Genomic DNA, 25,590 nt, shown 5'->3' on the forward strand with positions numbered 1-25,590 from the left:
CAGCATCGGGCTGCCTGGGAAGCGGCATTTCAGCTCTCCCACTGTTCAAACTTTCTGTGTGGCTTTCACCACCCGCACACGTGAACGCCTCTGGTTTGGTTGGTTGGGGTTTTTTTTAAAGTTTGATTTTGACGTGGTTGGGGGTGAAATAATGACCGTTTTTGCAAGCTCTGTCCCTGGGTCAGGGAGTGCTGGGGCAAGCCGGGATGTCTCCTGCCACCTCCCAATGCCAGGAGCCTGCAGACAGCCTGGACAGGCGGGATCTATCTCCCTGTATATGCCAAGCAAAGAACTAAGAAAGCTTTGCCCCAGGACGAACCGCCTGTGTTCACTGGGGTCTCGGCAGGAGAGGGGCGGCGGAGGGGCAGGAGGATGGGGAGTGCCAGAAAAGCATTTCCAGGGTTTGCTGCAAACCCTGCACCAAGGAAGAAGCTTGGGGCTCTCCCTGTGCTGAGCAGAGCAAAAGCCTTTGCCAGCTGCCCCAAGCTGGTCTCTGCTGGGGGGGCTGGCCCCAGCCTGAACCCCCCTGCCCTTCCCGCAGGGGGCCGGGGCAGCAGGACCCTCTCTGGACATCCATTAGCCCAGGGAGCTGCTTTTATTTGGGCTCCATGGCACAGTCCTGGGGAGATTTATGGCCTGAGCGCCTTTGATGTGGGCCCCTGATAAGCATCAGGAATATTTTCGTTTCATGACAATGTCAGCCAGTGCGCTCTGACTGAAGGGGGTTTATGGGCAGCAATGTTTCCTGCAGCTATTGAGCTGGCTGCCACATTCCTAGGGAAGGCCAGCCATTAAAATAAAATCGTAAAACCCCCTCTGGAAGGCTTTATAAACAGAGGGAAGCTTCTCCTTTAAGGGAGAGGATCGGGGAGTATTTCCATTTCAATCGGGGGCATCTCTGGAACAAGACCACAGCCAGGGCTGCACAGAATTTGTCAGGGGATTAGCTCAGGAAAAGAGCGAGTGCAGGATTTTTCCCCTTCGCACTCACTCGGCTGTTATTCCAAATTAGGCTGTTCGTGTTCGGCTCGGAGGAGGGTAATGGAAACCAGAAGGGAGCTGCGGCGAGAGCCTGGCTGGGGGCAGGGGACGGGGCGCTGGAGGCGTCCAGGCGTGCGCAGGGCAGCGCGGGCACCCCGCTCCTCGAGCAGAGGGTGGGCAGCCCTGGCGCTGGCTTGGCCCCAGCATGCAGGAGGTACACGGTGCAGCACGGTGCTGCTCCTCTCCTCCCCTCGAAGCTCCGCTGGGAGCAAACCCAATGGCAGGAGAAACCTCCACGTCGGGCATATGCAGCACCTCATAGAGCGCGACAGGCGGGGGTCCTGAGTCACCCCCGCTGATTGGGGTCCCGGCTGTGGGAAAGCCGCCACGGCCTGCCTTTCCCACCGCGGCAGCCTCTGCTCACTGTCAACTGCTTGCCGCGTGATTTATTTGAGGTTTACGCTCCAATCTGTAATGCAAAGCCACCGAGCACATTTCTTCCTCCTTGTAATTAAAGCCCCCACCGCTGAAGCGCACACCTGGTATAAACAACTATAAAAAATATACATGTGCAGCACCAGGGCTGTTTTTAGGTGCTGGGAACGCAGCCCGGTCCTGGGTGCCCATCCAAGAGGTGGGCAAAAGCGGCTGTCCCGTTCTGAGCAGGGGGGACGTGGCTGGATCAGGCCTTACACAGCCGCGAAGGCCGAGTTACAATTTTCCAATGTTTTTTTGGGATGCATTTTTGGGCACGAATAGGTGTCCCTTCCTCATCCATCCCTCCCAGACGTCCCGGGGAGCTCTTATCCTTGAAGGGCCCAATTCCAGGGCTGAGGTCTGGGTTTGAAAGATGAATGGTTAATGCCCAATAGGTTTGAACTGCCCAGCGGCTGGGAGGTTTATACAGCAATGGTTTTCCTGAATTTTACTGTAATACCAGGGCTGAAGCCAGTGTGAACACTAAAGCACGCCGTCGTTTGGAGCAGCAAGAGCCCCTGGCCGAGGAGCCTCGGTGGGGATGGAGGGGGAGCACTCGGGGCTGACAGAAGCCCTTTGGTCGGGTAGTTGGAGAGGAGGAGAGCAGCAGCTCGGGGGCGGAGGTCGCCCTCATTTCAGGTTCCAATTCTTCCCTGTGCTGGCTGGGAAAAGGGAAGGGTTTCCGTGTACTAACCAAAGACCATTTATTGCTGCCAGTGAAGGCACGGGAAGCAAGACCCAAGGGCTGCTTCTGGCTTTGAGCAATGTGCCCGGCTGAAAAATAGAGCCTCTAACTAAGGCTAAACGCTGCTGGAAGAGCTGTGCCACTTCTCTTTAAGCGAGATGTCTCTCTGACAGCCCCAGCCCCGCGCACAGCCTTGGCACGGGGCTCCCCGCTAAGGGAGCAGCACCACGGCATCCCATCCAGAAAGGGCCTGGGCTCTGTCCTGGCAGCTCTCTCCCCCCGTCCCCCTGCTCAAGAGGCTTTTCCAGAACCTCTGTCCCCTGATGGTTTTAAGCTTTCTTCTCATTTCCAGCCTAAGTCTTTTTCAGTGCTAATTTATCCCCTTTGTCCTTGTGCCAACATTGTCCTTTAACTTAAACAACTCATCCCCCTGCCTGGTGTTTACCCCCTGTGTGTTTATAAAGAGCGATCATTTCCCCGCTCAGCCTCCGCGCTCACGGATAAACAAGCTGAACTTGGCTGGTTTTTAGTTGCTCTTTCCCCGGCGCTGGCAGCTGCCGTCCTGCCGCCCCGCTGTCCCCAGCCCCACCGGCCAGCCTGGCACAGGACGAGACCCCATCCCTGCATCCCTCGGGACCCCCGGTCCCCATCCCTTTGGCTACAGCAGCAAGAAGGGAGAGGTTTGGGGTGGGAAGTCTGCCAAGGGAGAGCTGCGTGCCCGTTCCTGCCAGCACCAGTGCGAGCACTGGCGCAAGGACTGAAACGAGATGGAGACGGGACGCCCCGTGCTCAGAGCATGGGAAGTTTCCCGGCCTCCCTGGCAAGCAGCACAGCAGGACAAACAGGTTTGGTGGGTGGCATGGAAAAGAAAAAGGGAAGGTCGGCCCCAGCATACCCTGCCAGCATAAGAATGTCCCAAGCAGCACTGCTCTTCCTGCGAAGCAGCAGGCGCTGGGGCGATGGCCAGTCGTCGCTTTGCCGTTGCCCCAGAGGGGATGTCCCTACCGACATCGCTCTCCGTGGGGCGGTTTTACAGGGCTTTCTGTGACCTCCCGGCCACAGGAGCTGGACGAGGTGGGGGCAGAGCTCCTGGCCCAGCCTCCCTCTGCCTCGGTCCATATTTCACAGGAGAGCAGATACCCATCGGCCGTGTCACGGCGGAAAACCAAGAACTCAAAGCAATTTTAAATGAACTTTCAAAATGATGAACAAAGAGCCCTTGTCCGTGTTATACAGCAAATAAATCACATCAAAATGATAGTTGTAATTCCCAAAAGTACACAGAGAATTGATTTTCTGATGACATTTATCATGATAAACCGGTGCAGCAGCATACAGGCACATCTTAAGTTGCAGCTGGTTGACTCCCTCCCATTTATCTCCCATCCCATCTTTGCAGGCCACATTTGCACAGTTGCACAAGTCATTATTGCTACTAAGGACAACAGTCCTGGGGCTGGTTTCAGCTCACCCTGCACCAAAGCTGGGGCTGGGTTTGCCTTTCACCCCGCGCTGACTCAAGGCTCAGCCGCAGCAGGCGCAGGTACAGGGCGAAGAGGCGTTTCAATGCCTCACAAGCACAATACCCGCACAGGCGGGCTCCCGAGCTGTGCAAAGTAGGTCTTGGTGGACACGAAGCACCTCTGGATTGCAGATCAAAAGACTAGTTGAGTCTGGGTTGGTTTAAGCCACCCTCCAGCTCCGGGCTCTGGAGAAGCCTCTCAGGACAAAGTGCCTGGAGTAGCTGAGCTGGACATGGGGTGAGGGGCCAGGAGGGTCCCGCTCTGCCGGGGGAAGGAGCAGGAATGTGCCAGGTCCTTTGCTGGGAGGAAGGAGCAGGGATGCTCCAGGTCCTTACCTAGCAGAGCCCAGTGAGCGAGGATGCCGAACTGCTTGTGTTGCAGCGGGCAGCAGGTGGGCAGGGCTCTGCCCCCCAGAAATCCCCCCGCCTGCAGCAGCTGGGCTGATACCGCCGTGAAACAGCCTTGGTTTGGCTTTGGCTCTCGCCCAGGAAATGCCGCCGATTCCTGCGCTGCTGGGGCGGGACAGACGGGGAGCATCCTCGGCCATGCCGGGCCCCCGGCATCCCAAAAAAGAGCTGGAGATGCAGCTGGGCTTCTTAGTGAAAATCAAAACCCTTCCCCAAAATTAAGGACATTCTCCCAGAAAGCGAAGCCAGCTCCATTAGGATAACATTGCTTTCAATCCCCAATCAGATTTTTAAATTATCTCTGGCTGTGCCGGTGTATATATCTCCCTTTGTCAGAGCCTCGCCAGCCTCTCCCACTCGCCTTTATTTGTCTTGCTGCTGTTGCAGCGAAAATGTATTGGCTTTGCAGTTAGTGATTACACGTCATCACATACCCAATTTATAACACCATACCCCAAAGAACAGATGTAATAAAGCCAGGCCAGGAAACAGCAATGTTATAAAACAGAGCAGTCAACTCTGAGGTCCTTGCATGTGTGCCGGAAAGAAAATATTACAGACACTGGTTTGGGGAGGGAGGGGTACAGGGAGGCGGGGGACTTGTGTGCTGGGGCCGGCAGTGGCGTGTCTGCATCTCCCAGGGATGTGGATGGGGGGATCCGGGGTCTTCAGTCCCAAAGCCACTGCCTGGGGTGCTGCAGCCCAGGCAGGAGGGACGCTGGTGGGTTTGGTGGGGTGGCAGCACCCCGGTCTGTCTCGGGCAGCTGCTTCTGGCTGGGTTGAGGGGTGACACAGCTTTGCCTCCAACCGCGCAGGCGGTTTTCCCAGAGCCAAGCGTAGAGTTAGGGTTTCCTTGGTCTTAGTCCCACGCTGAGCCCTCAGGCTCCTTCTCTCCAAGGGGAGGAAAAGCAAGGGGGGCAGTTATCTCCAAAAACTTTTATTCCCCACCCCGCCTTCCCATGAAGGCCCCTAAGCCCCAAGCTATTGCACCAGGAGACGCTCTCCAAGAAGACTTACCCAAAACAACAATTTATCTTCTATTATTCACGGGCCAGGGAGACACAAACTCTCGCAGCGGGCCCGGCTAATCACCAGCAGCGATAGAGGCAGCCCCGTCCCGATAGCGGCATGGCAGCAAGGGGCTGATAAACCGGCAGCGGCAGGAGCAGGTCTCCGGCGGCCAGGCTGCCGCTCCGAAAGCAACAGCGCCTCATTATCGGAAAGTTTTTGTTTAATAATCCAGGGTAATAAAATGCACCTCTGGAGGGCTTTGCCCAGATAAAGGAATGTAAATCAGTGATAAAGAGTTTTGAATTTAGCTACCACAAAGAATGTGTTAAAGCCCATTGTTCCCCAAGCCTCCGCCGGTGACCTTGGCCGTGTCTGCGCTGGCGGCGGGGCCGGTGCAGCTCCTGCGCCCTGGGGACGGCTGGAGGGAGGGATCGGCTCCCCAGTCTGAAGGACCCCAGGCTTTGCTGGGGAACTGGGGGGGTCCCAGGGAGCCAGGGTGGGCCACGTGTTGGTGGTGGCAGCAGGACCGCAGGCAGACATCTTCCAGGGCGATGCGATTTTCCAGTGGTGGCAGAGCCAGAGCTTTGGGAAAGGGCTGGGGGAAAGTCTGTGTGCCCTAAAACTGGGTGGACCCAAAACCCCGAAGTGCTGGAGATCTGCCCCGCTGCAGCCGAGCCCAGCAGACGGGCAGGAGCAGGGCCTCATCCAGGGACTGAAATACTGAGCCCAACAGAGCAGCTGTAGCTGCTGTTAAAAAAAAATATATAAAAAAAGAGGAGTGAACAACAACAACAACAAAAAATCTGGTCCTAGATTGTATATGCAGTTTAGAAACTGATGTTATGCAAATTAGTTAGCTTCAAGAGCTAATCACTTTGAAAGGTCAAAACTCACATTCATAATCGGACTAAACAAAAAGCTAATTAGAGGCCTTTTGTGTGCCTAAATGAGGCCGGAGAATTCCCCCTGCTCCCGGGGGTGAGTGATGCTCAGGAGGGCTCTTGGCAGGATTATTTCTTCCGCGAGGTATTTACTAGTAAAACCCTCTTGCCGAATGAATGGAAATAATGATACAGAAATGGCACCAGACCCGAAGCGTGTATTAGTGTAACATTAAACTGCCATTACAGACTGAAGCATAAATTCGAGAGAGGCCAGAGCTGGAGCGTGATGCTCTGAGCCAGCCCGTTGTCGGGATGCAGCTGACGCCCGCCACGTCCACCCCGGGCGCAGGACGCTGCTGCCTGCGGGAAGCGCGAGGCAGGCAGCTGCCCGCACGCACCGGGGAGCGACGAGGCTCTGTGCCCTCGCAGGCGGTGCCCAGGAGCCCACGTCCCCTCCCGAGCTGCCCGTGGCTGGGGGTCTCTGCCCTGCTCGGGGTCAGGAGAGCTCTGCGAGCAGGGGCCGGCAGCGAGCTCAGCTCCACCAGTCTGCACCCAGTGCAGGTTTGGCCCCTCGGCCCTGCCGGTGCCCGGCACGGCGCAGAGCAGCCCACGCAGCTGCCACGGGCACCGCGCCTGCTCCGGCGCTTCCCCTGCGGGACCCCCGGCCGCAGCCGCAGGCCCTCGAACTGCATTTTAATGCTTTCCCAGGAGCAGCCCCTGGGCTCACCCCGGCTGTCAGCGGCACCGTCACTCCAGCTGGTCCGGAGCGCTGGATTCCTGTTGCCAAGATATGGATTTGGTTTTAATAACAGTTAGTGCAAACATTGTAAATTTACTGCTGCTAGAGAGAGTTTTTGAAAACGTCCAACTCTGGCTATAATTTTTCAATCGCACCAGCTGTTTGTGCTCTGCTCATACCTGACATGCTGCTTTGAAATAGCAATCACTGTATTTATAAGAAGGGAAGGACTCATAAATATGTCAGGAGTGGAATATACAACGCCATATTTCACCATTTTCTATTTTAAAATTGTGAGTTATGGCTACAGAAATGTGGTCCCATTAAAGGTGATATGATGTATTTTGTGTCTTGTTCAGGAGCCCATCCATCACTGAGACAATAAAGAAAACCGCACTTACTTTTTTTCCCTGTCGTCTGTAATTTATGATGCCCAAAAAGCTGTAACCTTTTGGCAGGCTTTGCAGAAACTGCTGCACTGTTAGCAACTAAATAACCTTTTATAAGGTTTTAAATGTGTTGCTACAGTCTCAATGCACTTGCTGTATCGATCCAGAAGATCCTGCAAAAAAGGGGAAAGGAACATGATCTATAACAGGATCGATAACAGTATATAGATTGTTGAAAGATGCTTCTAATGATTTTTGCCAGCCATCATCTTTCAATGTGCTGCTCCCCATCTTTTAGACTTCAGTCTTTGCTCAAATTAATTAACCTTGCTCAGCCTCTCAGTGTGCCAGAGCTCCAGACAGAGACTGGGAGCACCGCGCCGTGTTCTCGGCTTGCAGGTTAATCGGGAAGGGTGGAAATAGCAGCACCGGACGGGGAGGCCCTGGCAGGGAGCAGCACCCCAAAACCAACGCACAGGCCTGGGTCCAGCCTGGCACGGGCAGCCGGGAAGGATGGGAAGCAGCGGCGTGTGCAGAAGCAGCCCTCCCTCCGCCAGGCTCCTGCTGCCCATCCCTGCTTTAGGGAACACAATATTACTATTTTTTTCCATGGCAAAGCACTGGCCCTTCAGCTGAAGCACAGGGCATCCGCCTTCCTTTCGGGGTCGGTGCCTGCGGGATGCACCCAAAGCCCCCCGCCGCCCCGGGACGTGGGTCCCGCTGGCCGGGTGCCGGCTGCTGGGTGCGACGGCTCCACGCCACGGGATCTAATCATTAGCCCTCGGCCCGGGTTTTAGAAGTGCTGAGTGGAAAGCAATTATAAGGCAGAAGTCTCTGTGTTCACGGGGATATTTAATCAAAAATAAAAGAGGAGGGAGCCGAAGCGGGGAGGTGCGTGGCTGGGCACTGACAGCACGCTGCTCCCAGCAAGCACAGCTCCGCTTACCCTCCCCGCCCGGCTCCCTCGCTTTGTCATTTATGTTTTCCCCCCAAAGCAGCCACCAAATCATTATTAATGTTATAAATAAAATGAGAGGGCAAGTTATTAAATGTAAAATATGTGGAGTCCTCCTCGAACTCACTGCGTAGTTCATAAATATGATGGCTTAATTTCATCTGTAATCCAAACGGCTGATGAAGCATTACACAGCTCTCTGTTAATTGAAGTTGTTAACAAAGCTGAAGAGAGAGATTATTATGTATAGACTTTTATCCTTCAGGGGTATCATCATAACAGATCATAAATGGAAATGAATTCATCGCTCCCACATGCCATCGCAGGAGCCCTGCACGCGGTTTTATGCCAGGCAGGTGGCCAGCGCAGCCCCTGGGGATGGGGTACGGGACCGATCCCAGCCGGGAGGGTCCCCCGACCCCTCCCGCAGCCCCAGCACCGAGCCCTGTGCCCCGGCCAGCCCGACCGCATCCTGCGGCTCTCCCGCCAGCACCTTCAGGATGAGCTTCCCAGAGTCCGGCTATCGGCTTGCAAAGCCCCTTGGAAGCCTTTAGCTGTGATGTGCGATCATTGCCATCATCCGGGGCATGCGATATATCAGTGAAGATGGAAAATCCATTCCCTCAGCTGATATATCCCGGCCGAAGCGCTCACGTGCGGGAGGATCCTCTGAGTTCAGGCCAGTTAATTTACTGCAGGGCATGAGGCGAGTTTCTGTGCGGGCACCCAGGGCTCGATATATTTCTCGGCTCCGCAGACAAAGGGTGGTTACTATCTCAGACTGAGGCGTCTGTGCTCTCAGCATGTTGCTTAAAGTAATAATTGTTTGGCTTCCAGTTAGTGATGGGTTGGTTGTTTTATGGAGAAGTGGCCGCCCAATGTTAAAAGCTGTATGGTAGGGAAATACCCCTTCCTGCGGCTTTCTGCGGTCGCTCCTTACGCCCTGCTTCTGCGGACCCCCGGGAGATGCTCTCCCGGTGCCGGTGTCCACCCCAGCCCCCCGGCTTCGCCCTCCCCGCGGTGAGGAAAGCCAGCCCAGCTGAGGGCTGCAGTGCTGCAGCCTGTATTTCTGAGCTGCGCTGCTTCCAGGTGGAGTTATGAAAACACACAATGCTGTTTCCTTCTCCTGGATCCCATCGGCTTTTTCCATCCAGCACGTTATCCAGGAAATTCTCGTCTATACCTTTGAGGAGTTACCGTGATTATCTGGAACACATTACTTGCACACAGCAAATGCAAATTAATGTAGTCTTCACATTTCGCTGTGGCAATAAAGGGGAATGTTGACATCAGCCTGAAAGTAGAATTAACTTTTGCATTATGTGGTGTGAGAGCGAGGTGTTGAAACCCGCGTCCGAGACTTTCCAAGTCACAGTAAAGAACTGTTCTGGCAGCGCTGCAAAAACACGGCAGTGTTTCCAAAAGGCAGAGGTAAGCTGAGTGGTCTCTCTGTTCCAGGCTGGATTATTGCTTCTGCTGGGCTTTCAAAACCCTGCCATTTTGTCTCGTTACCTCTAATGTGCTCCTTGGTTTATTGCAAGCTCATCTCCTTAAGAAGAGAGAGTTACAGCGCTGTCAGGCTCTGCTACTCTCTGATAAAGAGCCCACTCCGTTCCCAGCAACATCAGCCTCCCCTCCCTGCTGTAATCCCTCCAACAACCCTCCTTTCATCGCAGCCACGGGAACCCTTTGAACCAGAGCAGACAAGGGCTGGAGGGACCAATCCTGCCTGGCCCTGCCAGCTCCTTTGCAGCCATAACTCCGGCAGCTCGGTGTTAACACCTTGTTCGCGGCGGCGACGCGCACGTTACCGGAGCCCCTTAAATCACACGCCGAGGCTCAATAGGAAGGGACAAGGCTAAGAGCTGTATTGATCCCTTCTGCAGTGCACGGGCATCCGCCGCGCTCCCAAATCCCGCGGCGAGCACAAAACCTGGTGCGGAATGTCTGCTGCTGCCTCGGCGAGGGCATCCCCGGGGTTTTGCATCCCCCTGGCTCCTCTCCCATGTGAGGGGGGGATCGGTCCCACCACGGGTGCTTTGGGTCGCAGTGTGTGGGGAATGAGGAGCTTGGGCACGGCTGTCGGGCGATTTCCTTGTGAAAGTGGGTCAGCTCTGATTTTCTGCCACCAGCCATGCTGGGGCGAGGGCCAGGGGCCCGGCGAAGGGCAGTGGGAGATGCGTGAGGCTGGCGTGGGTGAGAGCGGGGGCTGCCGAGAGCAGCACGGAGCCAGAGCGGAGGGCGAGAGCGAGACCCGCGCGGGGACAGGCTCGCTGGGTCAAGTGGGCTTCACTCGCCTGGCAATTATATCCCATCTTTCATCGCTCTCTCCTGGGAGATCTGAGCAGAAGGGTGAATTAGCCTGTGCGATTTGTATTAACCCCTCGTCTGCCTCTGGCCTTGGTACCTGCTGTTTGCTCAGCAGCATCCCATCCCAGGGTGGGAGCCCCCACCTCCGCCCAGCGCCATCCTGCCCTGCCCTGGCAGTGGTTGGTCTGACAGGTCCATCACACGCAGCCGCTCCGCTGCCTTGAAAGCAACACTGCCTTGCGGCAAGGCCTGGTTTTATCCCTGCGCTGAGCAGCAGCAATTGCAGGCAGGGGCTTTGCTCTCAGTGTCTGCCTGCACGGAGCCAGGGGACGCAGGGAAGGGGAATGGGAAGAGTTTGGAAGAGGATGGCTGGACGTGCCTGCATGCACGGGGCCAGATGCTGGCTGCAGGCTGGGCTTGGAAACAGCTTTCTTAATAAAGAGCGAGTTTAGTTTCATAGCTGTGAAGGGCGGCCGCGTCGTTTTTCAGCATGGGGCATATGAAACAGGTCGTTCTGCTGAGACCCTCAGGAAGGAGCAGAGTGCAATAACAGGCAGTCGAAGTGGCTCAGCCGCGGGACTTGGACCACCGGGACCGGGGGTTTGCAGGCGGTGCCAAGCACGCAGGCACACAGCGAGCACCAAGAACCGCATCTGCGGAGAGCAGAGGCAAGGGGGCACCCAGAGCATCCCGTCACCTTTGCATGGGAAGCGGGAGATGCGGGGGCAGCTCGTTGTGGCCCTTTGAGGGGCAGCACCCCCCTGCCTGGCCAGGTAGGCAGTGCTCCAGGACACTTTGGGCTGGGAGGGCTGTAAATGAGGAAGAAGGGAAAACAAATGATGCCAGCAGCAAGTGAAGGAAGTGTAGGAGCATTATGTAAAATATTAAATTTAATGCTATTCCATTTTCCATCTCAGTTATTAAATTAACTGAGAACTATGCTTGCACTTAAAAGATTCCTGTCATATTTTATGCACACGATGATCTCAGAGTAATTCGTGTTAGAAATATGTCATGTTAAATTACAGATACCAATAAACCTTACTTAAACTTGGCATTGATCATGTGTGGGAGATAAACTCCGCAGGGCCAGATCCCCCCCAAGTCATGCCACCCCAGTGCTCGTCCCCACACAAAATGCACCTGGGTGGGAGCAGCATGTGACAAGCGGGGATTTTATTTCCCAGCTCCCATCAGCACCAGCATCTCCCACTGCGGGGCCGGGTCTGGGCAGAGCCAGCCGGGCACGGTGGGGACGCAGGCACGGTGCTGCTTATCTGCCGGGGCGGGCAGGTGTTGCTTGACGTGTGTGGGAGAGCGGAGGGCGCCGGGCGGGTGCGCCGGGCTGGGGCGAGGGGTGATGGCTATCCGCGGGGAGGCGATACCGCTTATCGGCAAAAGATTTGGTGTCGCCGTATCAAACATGGCAGGGCGAGAGTCTGTCTCCTATTCGGTGTCACCTCTGCTCGCACCGGCCCCGTCTTTCCAGCTTCCCCCTCCCCAGGCGGATAACGTGGGTGGCTGCACTGAGGCAGCGATGGACGCGGCAGCTTGGCTGGGCCACGCAAAACCTGCCCCTACGCCAGTGCTGAACGTGCTACTTTTCCGAGCGCCGAGGTTGAACCCCCACACAGACACACCCCGATCCCAGCGTGTTGGGGCTGCAGCAACCCCGAGGAGCCGGGGGCAGCGAGGGCCGTCGCACCCCTGCTGCAAATGGGGAAACTGAGGCAGGGAGGTCAGCCCTTGGGATGCTGCCTATATTGGGGCAATGGCTGCCCGCCAGGGATAGCCCCCCAAACACCAGCCCATCTCTGGGGCGAGCGGCTGCCCAAGAGCTGGTGGGAAAGCGGGCAGCAGCAGGCAGGCAGGCAGGCAGGCTGCCCCGGACGGCAGCACAGTGCCCAGCTGGCCACACTCGCCCTGGGGCTCCCTGAGCCCTTGGAGCCGGCGTCCATCCTCGGCAGAGGCAGGGCAGCCCTGGCTGACAGCTCCGCGCCGTGAGAGCGAGCCAAAGCTGCATTACGAGGCGCCAGGCTCTGCGGGAGAGGGAAGATGTTAATAATAGGCCTAGGCAGACAGGGGAGCAAGCTCCCTCCCAGCCCAGTGCCCTGCTGCTGGCTGCAGGATGCAACCTCTAGTCCCAGCTGCCCAGGAGATGCTCTCCTGGTCCAGGATCCCACACATGGAGCAGACACCTCCACCGAGGTGCAAGGCTAAAAGGCCTGCCAGCTCAGGGACGGCTAGGCTCACACGCAGCGGGGTGCAGGGCCTGTTTTGCAGATGAGAGCGGTATGGATGTGCTCGGGGTGGTTATGTGTGCTTGGTCTGGAGGGTTCTGGTGGTGCCCCTGTGCTGCCCACAGCCCCAGAGGCAGATGGACCCCACCTGGACTCTGCCATCGGGCAAAGCCAGCATGTGGGGTCCACAGAGCCCTCAACGGGACAGGGGGACTGAGCACCCTCCCAAAACTCGACCTGCAGCCTCCCCGGGGCTAACCCTGCTCCCTGTCTTTGCTCCGTGGCACTGCCCTCATGTGATCCAAGATTCGACATTTCTTATATTAAAAAGGCCTCTGCCTCTATGTGCAAGAATCACAAGCTCCGGCTGCCCCGAGGCTGCTCCTGCTGCAGCACAGAGGCTTTTCAAGAAAGTTTGGCTTCTGCCTTCCCTTGAATAGAGCCAGTTGTTCTCAGAAGCTGGTGGCCTTCCTCCCGCTGCTGGACTCCAGCACCCTCCTCCCTGCCAGCCCACGCACTTGCTCCGAAGCCCCGGTGCTGGAGACGCGGCGCATCCGGGTGGTCGAGGGCAGGAGCCCCGGTTGCTCCTCGGTTGTCTTCAGTGACCTGACAGGAACGCTCCGGTGTCCCCAGGGACTGCTGCTGCTAATCCAGGCCCAAAGAGCACCCAAAAGCTCAACCCGTTGGTTCCTTTTACCATGTGATTTACTGAGAGGCTCCCAAAGGTCAATCCTTGCCGATGGTCACAGGCTTAAACGCGACGTGCCCAGCACACAGCAGGGTTTGAACCCGCCTGCTAAGGACACCGTGGCTAGCCACCCTCCATGTATGAACGTGGGGCTGTGGTGCAACCGTCCCCGCCGACAACAACTTCCCGGAGCTGCCGAGAGCCATCTTTGGAGCTGCTCCCATGTTGTCTTGGCAGCCAGACAGGTGCTGGCAATACTGGTCCGGCGCTGGGTGCCAAGCACCCACAGGCCGGGTGCTGAGCTCTCCGTACCACACAGCTGAGCATCCCTGGTGCCAACCCAAACCAACGTTTGCCACGGCCCCGTGGCACCACCAAACCACCCACGTTGGCAGCTGCGACCTGGCAAAGATCAGCTCTGGTGGGGGCCCCAGCCCCACGCCAGGCACCCCACAGCTGCCGGGGCCACGGGTACCCCTCGCCGCAGCCGCCCACCTCCAGGGAGTAATTGGGTGCAGCAGCACATGCTGCAGGGCTGCTTTAATCCTGCTCCAGGTGGCTGCAATCCAGTGCAGGATTTACAGTGCCCTGACCCTGAGCTGTCAAGAAGGAACAGCCAGATTAATGGGGTGGGCGGGTTCGTGCAATAATCGTTTGTTTGATGTGACAAGCCTGATAGGCGTTGATTTACTTACAGACTGATAGGCTTTTAATTGAGCACCTCCGTCCCAGTCACATCAAAGGCAGAGGTTGACAAGGGGCCCCTTTTACCAAAAGCTCCCAGTGACTGACAGATCCTGGATGCTAATTCTCATGGGGAGAGGGTTCCCTCCTTTTCTCTTCTTGTTTTGCTTTTCCCCCTCAGGATCGGCCAGGCGGGCGCAGAGAAAGCCCCTGTTCTTGTAGGAGGGGGTGCCTCTCTGCCCCCTCCCCATCACGCTTACCCAGAGCCCTCCAGCAAAGCCAAACGCTCCTGCACAACCCAGCCAGGCTTTTGTCCACCTCTGCGAGGCATTTTGGGGTTCCCTTGCCTCCTCCCCGCTGCCAGGTGTCTGTTGGCCACGACGCCCAGGATGCTGCAGGCGGGAGGGCACCCGCTTCCCCGCCACGCTGTCCCCACCACGGCGATGCCACCGCCTTGCCGCCCCTGGGGATGTCCTTCCTCCACGTGGGGCTGGCGAGCGCTCCCCTCCTGCCTGGCTCTCTGCCCCCAAAACTCTGGTCTTGAGGCTTTGGGGTTGCTCTGGATAATACCCCTCCTAAAGAGGAGGAGGGATGCTGCCACCTCGGCTGCCGCAGGCTCCTCGCCGGTGCGGTGCCACACGCCGTGCCGGCACAGACGGCTCTGGGGGTTCGGATGCACCCATGGGCACCAGCGCCGTACCTTACACCCATCCCCAGCGCCAGCGGGGCGGCCCAGCGCCGTCGCCCCCATCACAGCACGCTTCGGACGGGACCACTGCGGCACCGACGAGAGCATCCCAGACCGGTCCCGGCGGACAGTGAGTACGTGCCCGCCGTCGCCGCGCTGGGTGTGCGGCACGCGCCCCGCACCGACCCCACCTCTGGGCCCAGCTGTGCCAGATAATGGGCAAAAGATGGTTTAAATGAGCTGAAAAGTGGAAGGCAGAAGCCAAGCCACGGCTGGTTTATCAGTGATTTTCTGGGTATCAGGGTGTCTGACCGGCCTTGCCCGTCCGGGGGCTCGTGGGATTCAGTTACACACCGAGAAAGAGATTTTTTGTGTGTGAATTCGCCCTGGATGGGAAAAGAGAGGGAAAGTCACCGCGCGGCGGGTGCGCGGGCACGCGCGTGTGGCCGTGCACGCGGAGCACACGTGCGCCCATCGGCCCTCCGAACGGGTCTGGAAAGGCAAAAGGAAAAACTCCCCGAGTGGCTCAGACATTTTGTGAAAGACTTATGGGAGATTATACCTTTAATGGGAAATTTAAGGAAGCGGGTGTAAATCACAGCTCTTTTCTCTAACCTGTGGTGTTGCATTCGCCTGAGCCTTTGGGCTGGATTAGCTCTGTATACTTATGTTTTAAAGTCTGATGTGTTTTTCAGTATCTAAATATAAATTATTTTTACTGTATCAATGATTAAGTATTTTTCTTTGAGATCATAGAGTCCAAAAAAATAAATGTTTGTGAAAAGGCATTCAAAAATTTTAAAAGAAGGAAAAAAAAAAATCCCTCTGAGAACGCCTTTTGTCATTTGCAACCAATAAAAATGCCTATTGTTATGAAGGGCTCATAAATAATCTGATTTTGGCATGCTTTCATACCATACAGAAAATGAATAAATTAAACTTGATTTACAGCCTTTTTCATTTTTATTAGAGCCGCTCCAAACATTTTATGTAACGTACGTGCCAGATGAGCTACACCAAATGGTTTGAGGCTCTGGTCCTGATATTATAGAAATTAAGTTGTTTTAATTTGCATAGTTTAATTAACTAATACTGGCAAAGAAGAAAAGAAAAACAGAGGTAAAAGTGATTTTTTTTTTTCCTGGGTGTCTGAGGACTAAATGAACCCATCGAGGCAGAGCCCCCAAAAGCGCTTGAGCCGGTGCCAGCACAGGGAAACGCCTGCGTCCCTGCGGCACTTTTGGGGGGCCCAGGGCCCCCTGCCCACCGCTCCCATGGCGAGGGACATCGGGGGTCACTGTCACCCCCTCCCCCCATTTCACAGATGGGGAAACTGAGGCACATAAGCTCGACCGCTTCGTACAGCTCTCTGCAGCACTGCCGTGATGTTAAATACGACCGGCTTATCGGGGAAGATACCCCAAACTGTCCTTACTCACGGCCCATCGCTGTGAAGGCCATCGCTCAGATTGCGGCGGCAGAAAACTTAGACATAAACAGGAAAAAGGAAAAAAAAAAAAGCCTTAAGTAAAGTCGCGGTGACCCGACGTCAGCCCCGCTGCCTGTTTTGATCCGCCGGCCATCCCCGCGAGGACAGCAGAGCTTTCCTCCCCTCTGAAGCACTTTGATAAGTGTGGGATGTTCTCCTCCCCCCTCCTGCAATTTATCCCGTAGAATTTCACACCAGGAAACAGCTTCATTACATCAACAACAGGAAGACCCCACTGATTTGTCACACAGAAGAACAGCTGTTAGTCACACATCAAGGGAATAGGGGAGGGGAAAAAAAGCCCTCACCTTTTTTTGCTTTAATGTTCACGCCGTTCTTTAATGTTAATCGCTCTGCAGAGGAAAGCGAGCTACCCGGCTATTCAATAAGTAACCATCACCCAGTGAGTATCAGTTAATATCTAAGTGTCTTCCTGCTTTTCCTGCTACATGATTGCTTTGGAAAGAAAGATTAATTCCAACTTTAAAAAAGAAAACACTATTTTTATCATTGCCAGAAGTCTATATGGGTTTAAAAAAGAAAAAGCACTTGCTTGTCGTTTTACATCTTGCAATTTTGTCAGTTGTTTTAAAACATGTCTCCTGTAATAAATAAGATCATTTTTATGCACTTGTTCTGCAGCTAAAAGCGAGGCCTCAGCTCGCGCGGCGCTAGGGAGAGAGGTGGGACTCGGGAGACGGGAGCGGGGCAGGGAAACCGCTGACTCCGATGCTTTTGCTTCCACGGAGGCAGCTGGAGGGGCTGCGCCTGCCATTGCCTCATTTACAGGGTGGCTAATAGAAGATGATTTACCTATAAAATAGCACGTATTCAACAAGCACCGATGCGCAAATAAAAGCTCGGCTTTTACGAAGCGTCTTGGATCCCCGTCCCGCAGCGATGGCCGGAGCTGCCTCCTGCCTCCCCCCCGGCGGCTCTCCTGGGCTGGGACCTTCGTGGGACCCGCCGGAGCGAAGGCTGCCCCTCTGCCCTGCCCCTCTTAGCAAACGTCCCCCTGCTGAGGGAGGTGAGGGTGCCCACCCGCTCGGCGGGGAAGCTGCTCCCCGCACGCCCTGGCAGCTCCTGGACAGAGCCGCTTTTGCCAGAGGAGCGTTTTCCCAGTTCTCCTTAAACCATGGGAGAGGCGTTTATTCCAGAGTAAGAACACAGCAGCGAGGGAGACGCTGGGAGAGTTACAGTGATTTAAATTCACGTCTTCCCTTATCCCCCCACAATTTTCCGTGCAGGCTGCAGCGCTCGGATGCCTCGCTCCTCCTGCACCCGCCGAGTCTGGACGTCGCTCCCTGCCCGCTCCTTCCACACCCCCAGCTCGGCTGGGATCGGGATGCCCGCACCTGGAGCCGAGCTCAGTCCCTGCTGCGGTACGTAAAACACGACGCTAAGGGCAACCTTCTGCGTATCAGCAACGCAAGAACATGGTGCAAAACCGGAGAGGATTTTTCTGCTAAAGGGCAGAGCAAAAATAGAGAATAAAAGCGCAGAGGGCCAGACAACGCGCTGCCCACAGGTGCATTTCTGCACCGTTACTGGCCGCTGATGCAGGCAAGACTCTGGCTTTTGATGCAGTTTAATATTTTTGTACTTAATGCCGTGGTTTGTGTAACGACTGCCTCAGTTGAAGGGCACACATCCTGCGCCGGCAGCTCTGCAGATGGGGCTGGGACCGAGGGGGTTTCCAGCAGTCCTTGCACACCGTTCATTTCCTAGTTGGCTTTTTTCTCACTCTTTAAAAATACCTGGTGTGTCGTGTGTGCCTTCCTCTGGAAAGCACCTTTCTGCATCACCCAGGACCGGTGGGACGAGGCTGGAAAGGGGCCTGGGGAGCAAGGGGCACCCCTGCAGCGTGTGTCCCCCAAAAGCCCTGCCTGGGAGTCATCCCAGGTTGCTGAAAGATCTTAAAGATCTTTAAAAAAGCTAAAAGTATTCCATGGCCACGCTTTGCAGGTTGCAAAAACATCAGAGTCCATCAGCGCTGGTAAGGCTCTGCGCTGGGGACACGTCCTTGGAAAAATAAAACCTCTTGAAGAGCGGCCCAAGTGGGGCAAGCCCTGATTAGGGAGCAAAAATATCATTAGTCATTTCTGAAAGCGCTCACGGAGGCTTTTTGTCTTCTTTGGCTTCACTATTATTCAAAATATTTTGCTTTTCATTTGGTGCCTGTGTTATTTTTGTTTGGCAAGCGGTCTCGCTTATTTTATTTGAATATCCTTTGTGGTGGGCAATCTCTACGCAGAGGGTGACTCGTTGTGGAGCAGAACTGAAGATGAAATAGGGAAATTTTATGTCCTCTCCCTCTGGTCACGGTTCCCCTTAGTGGAAATAGGACCCACATGGATTTTAGAATGAAGAATATAACCAGAGCCAGTCAGGGCATCGACACTGAGCAGGCTTCATCGTTACCCATGACGACCCTTTGATGAAGTTTTAATCCAGCGGACACAAGCTGAACCCAGAAACGTCCTCTGGTGCGCCAGCACCGGAGCAGGATCAGGCCTTTGAAACGACTTGAGCTTTGGAGGAAGGGATACCCGCAGCCCGGGCGGCATCGCTTCCTCGTGCCCTCCCTCCGGCTCGGCAGCCGCCGGGGGAGCCGGCTTTGGGAGTGCTGCCGCATCGCCGCCGCTCTCACGCGCCTGTCCCACCTTTATGCTATTTTGTTAAGGCCGTGTTGTTGTTGGCGTACAACTCGAGTGACTTTGAGGAAGGATTTTTTTCTCTTTCCTCCTTACTTGAATGGCTCCTTTGAAAGGCAGCGCCTCTCCATTTACATCCCCGCTGTCCGGATTGAATCAATCTTGTGGTCAGCTTCAGGAGGGGGAAAAAAAAAGAAGAAAAAAGCCTCACAAAGAGGGAAAATTGACAGGTCCGACCATCGGTGTGATTGATAGCGGTTGGAGAAGCGTCGGGCTGCGCCGGGGCGGTGCTGGGGAAATCCAGCAAAGCCTTTTTTTCCCAGAACCCGGAGCAGACGGGCTTGGTGAGGGGTGGCCGTGTGAACTTCATAATAGCAACATTGTTGGAACACAAAGCATCTGTCAGGAGTTAATATGATTAATTAGAGATGTCTGTCTCTCTCCCTCTTTCCCCTCTCCCTCTCTGGGTAGGCAGGAGGGACCTGAAACCCAAACCCAGGGAGGGCAGAGGTGGGTCCGTGCGTGGCACTGGCCGGAGCGGGCACCCAGCCCCAGCCCCAGGAAAGCCAGTTCCTCCCCACCAGCCCCGGCTCTGCCGCAAGCAGTCGCCGTGTGACCTGCTATTGGCAAATGATACGCCTTCAGCCAGAGGTACCTAAAGGAAAACACGAAAATGTCAAACATCCAGAGTCATAAACATGCCGGTGGCACACCACGCCAGCCAGAGGGATGGGTTACCGGGCTCTCAGGAGGGAATTTGTTCCAGATAAGTCTTGATTTTAGCAGCGCAGCGGTGACGTCACCCCAGTGCACTGAACACTCATTCCTCCGCTTTTCGGTACCCGACCCGGCAGATGGGTTCAGCGTGTGCAGTGCGACAGGCGGGTGCCTTGCGCTGCCGGTGGAGCATCCTTCCAGCTCCTCACCTTCCTTTCCTAAAGGCGCCTCGTCGTTTTTCACCAGGCCTAAGGTTTTCAGCACTCACCCCACCCCAGCCCTCAGAACTCTCTCCCGTGACCCCACATCCCCACCCCTTTGCGCATCTCTCCCCCAGCCCCCGTTCTCCCACCAACCCCGCGCCCAGGGGAGCAACTCCCCGCCGCACTGGGACCCCGCAGCTGCCTCACGCTGGACGTCGCGCCAGGCTGGGCGAGGCGGGGTAAAGCTCCCAGATTTATCCCTGTGCCTCGGCTCCTCGTGGCAAGAGCCTGGCTGATCTCGGTGGGATGGTGGTTTTCAGCTCCCGCCCTCCCCGATTGTGGAGCCCCAGGGGTTTGTGAATGTAATTCAAAGACGGCTGGAAAAGGTAACTAGAAATAGGAAGTTAATTGTTAGGAAGCTTAATTAGTTATAGAGTGGTCTGCACTGGCACTGGCAATTTTAAGACTCTGCAAACCAAAGACAGTAGAAAACCTGTGAAGGAAAGGAGTATTGTAGGTACGTAAGGGCATGGCCCCTTTTTGTGGGACGCGGGTTAAGATCGGCCGCACTCGCTGCGTTGCAGGTGCGCTGGGCTCACACCCGCATATTTATGGATGGTGTGAAATGGTCTGTTTGGTCACTACCCCAAGAACAGAAAATGCTCTGTGATAGCCAGCTGCTGCTGCTGTTAACATAATTTAAATGCTGGCGACTGCAATACCTGCAAAATAAAAAAAAGTATGTACGCGTCCTGTGCTGGCCCTTCAGGTTCAGGTGACGCTGCTGCCCCACGCGCTGCCCCTGTTTGCACACGAGTTGTCCCTGGGGCCAGCAGAGACGTCGAGCTGCTCTGCAGGGACACAGGGGCCTCGCTCTGCCCCACGTGGGTGAGCACCCCCAGGCAGGGTGCCGGCAGCCCTGTGTGTGGCACGGGGCCGGGATGGGGTGCAGGGCACGCACGCCGGGCGCAGGGGCTGGACTGGGCGCAGGGGTCGGGCTGGGCGCAGGGCACGGGGACTGCGGGCACCTTTGGGTGCGGGAGCCATTGCAGCAGGGGAGCAGACTGGTGCAGGGCAAAGCTGTGCCGGGCTGATCTTACCTAAGGCATGCCATGGCAGCAGTGCCGTGCCACGGTGTGCCAGCTGAGCCAAGCCATGCCGCGATAAGCCATGCTGGGTGCGCCATGCCAGCTGAGCCGTGTTGTGCCGTTCTAAGCGGTGCCAGCAGTGCCGTGCCCGCTGAGCTGTGCCGCGCCATGCCAGGGAGTGCTAGCAGCACCATGCCATGCTATGCCATGCCACCTGAGCTGTGCCATGCCATGCCATGCCAGTTGAGCTGTGCCATGCTGTGCCAAGTAGTACCAGCCATTTCATGCTCTGCCAGCTGAGCCATGCCGTGCCATGCCAAGTTGTGCCAGCAGTGCCACGCCATGCCAGCTGAGCTGTGCCATGCTGTGATGCGCCACGCCAGGCAAGCTATGCCATGCCAAGCTGTGCCATGCCATGCCGTGCCAAGCTGTGCCAGCCATGCCATGCCGTGTCAGCTGAGCTGAGCTGTGCCATGCTGTAATGCACCACGCCAGGCAAGCTATGCCATGCCAAGCTGTGCCATGCCATGCCGTGCCAAGCTGTGCCAGCCATGCCATGCCGTGTCAGCTGAGCTGAGCTGTGCCATGCTGTAATGCACCACGCCAGGCAAGCTATGCCATGCCAAGCTGTGCCATGCCATGCCATGCTGTGCCAAGCTGTGCCAGCCATGCCATGCCGTGTCAGCTGAGCTGTGCCATGCCATGTGGGTCCACCTGAGCCATGCCGTGCCATGCCAAGTTGTGCCAGCAGTGCCATGCCATGCCAGCTGAGCTCTGCCATGCCATGTGGTGCCACCTGAGCTGTGCCATGCCAAGTTGTGCCAGCAGTGCCATGCCATGCCAGCTGAGCTCTGCCATGCCATGTGGTGCCACCTGAGCTGTGCCAGCCATGCCATGCCAAGTTGTGCCAGCAGTGCCACACCATGCCAGCTGGGATGTGCCATGCTGTGATGCGCTACGCCAGGCAAGCTATGCCATGCCAAGCTGTGCCAGCCATGCCAGGCCGTGCCAAGCTGTGCCAGCTACGCCATGCCACATAAGCCAAGCCGTGGCATTGCAACTGAGCTGTGCCGTGCCATGCCATGCTGTACCAAGTCACGCCAGGCATTTCATGCTCTGCCAGCTGAGCTGGAGCACGCTGTGCCATGCCATGCCATGCCAGCTGAGCCGTGCCACGCCAAGCTGTGCCAGCCACGCCACTCCACGCCAACCGAGCTGTGCCATGCCGTACCAAGCCACGCCAGGCCTTTCATGCTCTGCCAGCTGAGCTGTAGCGTGCCGTGCCACGCCACGCCGGGCGAGCCGAGCCGCGCCGTGCCGCGCCAGGCTGTGCCAGCCGTGCCGAGCCGTGCCAAGTCACGCCAGCCACGCCACGCCGGGCGAGCCGCGCCGCGCCGTGCCGTGCCGTGCCGTGGGCGCTCTCCCCCACGCGGCGGCGCGGCGCGGCGCGGGGCGGGGGCGGCGGCGGCGGCTCGCCCCCCCCACCGGCGGCTCTCCCCGCCCCGGGGGCCCGGCCGGGCGCGGATTGGTGCGCGGCGCCGGCCCCCTCGGAGCGCGGCCGCCATCGGGGCTATTTGACGTGTCGGTGGGGCCGGGGAAGGGTTTCGTCTCGCCGGGGCCGCCGCCGCCGCCGCTCCGCCGCCCGCCCGGCCCGGCCCGGCCCCGCGGAGCCCGGCGACCCCCCCCCCCCCCACCCCACCCCCGCCCCAAATGAGCGGTGCCCCCGGCGGGCCCCGGCCGAGGACCCCGCCGAGCCGCGGAGCCGCGGGCGCCCCGTCGCCCCGGCCGCCCCCCGCCGACCCGCTGCGCCAGGCCAGCCGGCTGCCCATCCGCGTCCTGAAGATGCTCAGCGCCCACGGCGGCCACCTCCTGCACCCCGAATACCTCCAGCCGCTCTCCTCCACGCCCGTCAGCCCCATCGAGGTCAGTGCCCCCCCACCCCACCCCCCCCGCAGCTTCCCCCCCCCTCCCCGCCCGCTCCCCCGGGGTCCGCCCGGGGCTCCCTCCCCCCCCGGTCCGGCGCTCCCGGCTGCTCCCGGCCGGGCTCTTCCGTGCCCGGGGTTCCCGGTTCTTCCCTACCCCGGGCCGCCGGCTCCCGCCGCCGAGCCGCTCCTTCCTTCCCCCCCCGCTCCCGCAGCAGCCCGGCTCCCCCCCCCACCCCACCCCGGTCCTTCTCCCCGGCCGGGCGCATCCCATCGCATCCCAGCCCATCCCAGCCCCCGCGCCGCGGCTCGGCGCCGCGCCCGGGCTTTTGGGGGTGGGATGGGGTGGGGGGAGGCCGGGCCGGGGGCGCCGTCGGGGTGTTCCCCCCCACTCCACCCCAGCCCCTGACCGGCTCCGCTCCACCCGCAGCTGGACGCCAAGAAGAGCCCGCTGGCGCTGCTGGCCCAGACCTGCTCGCAGATCGGCAAGCCCGACCCGCCGCCCTCCTCCAAGCTGAACGCCGTGGCCTCCGCGGGGCTGCCCGCCGCCGAGAAGGAGCCCGCCGCCCGCCCCGCCGCCCTGAAGCCACCGGGCAGCGGGGACGTGCCGCCCGAGGACAAGTCCAGCTTCAAGCCCTACTCGAAGGGCGGCGGGGAGCCGCGTAAAGAGGGCGGTGCGGACAAGGCCGGCTTTCGGGTGCCCAGCGCCGCTTGCCCGCCGTTCCCCCCGCACGCCGCTGCCTCACCCGGCGGCTCCCGCGGTGCCTCGCCGCAGCACACCGACCCCAAGGGCGCCGAGGAGAAGAAGGAGCCCGAGGCGGGCAAGCCCAGCCCCGAGGGGACGGGCGGGGGGCTGGGGCGTGGGACGGCGGAGCCCGGGGTGCACGGCGAGCCCCCCTCGGGCCGCAAGTCGGAGCCCCCCGCCCTGCCGCCCGCCGGCCATGTGGCCCCTGTCTCGCCCTACAAGCCGGGCCACTCCGTCTTCCCCCTGCCGCCCTCCAGCATCGGCTACCACGGCTCCATTGTCGGTGCCTACGCCGGCTACCCGTCCCAGTTCGTGCCCGGGCTGGACCCCACCAAGCCGGGCCTGGTGGGCAGCCAGCTGCCGGGGGCACTGGGGCTGCCGGGCAAGCCGCCCAGCTCCAGCCCGCTCACCGGGGCCTCGCCGCCCTCCTTCATGCAGGGATTATGCCGGGACCCGTATTGCCTGAGCTACCACAGCGCCTCACACCTGGGCTCCAGCAACTGCTCCAGCTGCGTGCATGACCCCGGCAGCCTGAAGAGCGGATACCCCTTGGTGTACCCCACGCACCCCCTGCACTCGGTGCACACCACGCTCTCCTCCAGCGGCACCCCCAGCCTGCCCGGCCACCCCCTCTACACCTATGGCTTCATGCTGCAGAACGACCCCCTGCCCCACATATGCAACTGGGTGTCTGCCAGCGGACCCTGCGACAAGAGGTTTGCCACCTCGGAGGAGCTGCTCACCCACCTACGGACCCACACGGCCCTGCCGGGGGCGGAAAAACTCTTGGCGGGTTACCCTACCTCCGGGCTGGGCTCCGCAGCCTCCTGCCACCTCCACCTCCCGCCCGCCGCCCCCGGGAGCCCCAACACGTTACCGGCCTCCCTCTCCTTGCGGAGCCCACACACTTTGGGACTAAACAGGTACCACCCCTACGGCAAGAGCCATTTGCCCACAGCCGGCGCCCTGCCGGTGCCCTCCTTGCCGGCCGCCGGACCTTACTACTCTCCATACGCGCTCTACGGCCAAAGACTAACTTCAGCTTCTGCACTGGGATATCAGTAACTACGGCAGCCCCTTCCCCTGCTCCAGCCTCCTCCTCGCCCCAGCCCCCCGCTCCCTCCTTGGACTGTGTATTTATTTACTGTATGTTAGCTTAAAGCTGGGAATATAAGTGCATTAATACACCAATGAATCAATGGTATGCAAAAAGTCTGTGTCCAAAAAAAAAAAAAAAGAAAAAAAGAAAAAAAATTCTTTACTTTGCAGGTGTGGGGCTTTTATTTTTCCCTTCTGTTTCTTTTGATTTTTTTTCCCCTCCCCTTTCTTAATTTCCCCCCCAGAAATTCTTGCATGACTCCTGACACACAAGGGGGAGAAAAAAAAAAAAAAAAAAGCCGTTTTCCTCCTCCCCCTCTGCGTTTATCATTCTGGGATTTTTGTTCCTCTTCATTTATAAAGTTAACAGATGTATTATTTTTATTTTTTTTAATTTTTCCTTTTTTAAAATTTTTTTTTTTTTTTTTTTTTTGCGATGTGTTTGGGGCCGGGGGCGGCTGCGGCGGACGGACAGACGGCCGGGCGAAAGCCTGGCCCGGCAGACCCCCGTCCCACGCCGAGGGCTCTTCCTCCGCGAGCGCCGCTCCCCACCCGCGGCCGGGCCCCGCCGTGGGAAGCAGGATCGGGCCCCCGCCCCACCCCGCCCCCGGGGCCGGGGGGCGCCGAGGAGCGGCGGCTCCAGCGGGCAGGACCGGAGCAGCGGGCGGGCGGCGAGCGCGGCGGGTGGCGATGAGCTCCGGCTTGGTAAGTCTGATTTTGTTAATAAATGACTCTTGGTTATCTCCTCCTCCCTGTGGTGTCTTCTCTCGGCCCGCCCCGCCCCGGCCCGGGGCTCGGGGGGCTCCGCGCCGCGGGCCCCCAGCACCATCTAGCGGCGGCGGCTCCCGGGCCCCGTCCCGGGCCCCGCGGGGCTGCCGGGCCCCAGCGCCGCATCCCCGGGGCCGGGGGAGGGCTGGGGGGGGGCGGGCGGGAGAGCCGGGGCGCCCCCCGCGCCCCCTCCTCGCGTGTCTGTGTTTCCCGGGGAGGAAAGCGCCGGGTTGTCTCTATTTTTT

At 58.2% G+C, this 25,590-nt stretch overlaps 1 protein-coding gene and 1 long non-coding RNA gene across 2 annotated transcripts in view; both read left to right on the top strand.

Annotated features, from left to right (window-relative positions):
- LOC135317078 (uncharacterized) overlaps positions 1 to 20,456 on the top strand; it is a 92,684-nt gene extending 72,228 nt beyond the window's left edge. Inside the window, exon 3 of the long non-coding RNA XR_010376194.1 lies at positions 17,398 to 20,456. This is a non-coding gene — a long non-coding RNA (uncharacterized LOC135317078). The remainder of the gene's footprint in view (positions 1 to 17,397) is intronic.
- Positions 20,457 to 22,385: 1,929 nt separating this feature from the next.
- ZNF703 (zinc finger protein 703) lies at positions 22,386 to 25,325 on the top strand. The gene is made up of 2 exons (XM_064472728.1): positions 22,386 to 22,735; positions 23,165 to 25,325. Exons 1-2 carry the CDS (start codon positions 22,523 to 22,525, stop codon positions 24,542 to 24,544), a joined length of 1,593 nt encoding a protein of 530 aa, XP_064328798.1. The 5' UTR covers positions 22,386 to 22,522; the 3' UTR covers positions 24,545 to 25,325.
- Positions 25,326 to 25,590: the final 265 nt, after the last annotated feature.

This window comes from Phalacrocorax carbo, chromosome 24 (assembly GCF_963921805.1).
Source record: "Phalacrocorax carbo chromosome 24, bPhaCar2.1, whole genome shotgun sequence".
Lineage (NCBI taxonomy): Eukaryota > Metazoa > Chordata > Aves > Suliformes > Phalacrocoracidae > Phalacrocorax > Phalacrocorax carbo.

What these genes read in the sequence shown, in the direction of transcription:
- ZNF703 (XM_064472728.1), top strand. Translation starts at nt 22,523, where the DNA reads ATGAGCGGTGCCCCCGGCGGGCCCCGGCCGAGGACCCCGCCGAGCCGC. An exon ending in CGCCCGTCAGCCCCATCGAG is followed by an intron (nt 22,736 to 23,164) that starts GTCAGTGCCCCC and finishes CTCCACCCGCAG; the next exon opens with CTGGACGCCAAGAAGAGCCC.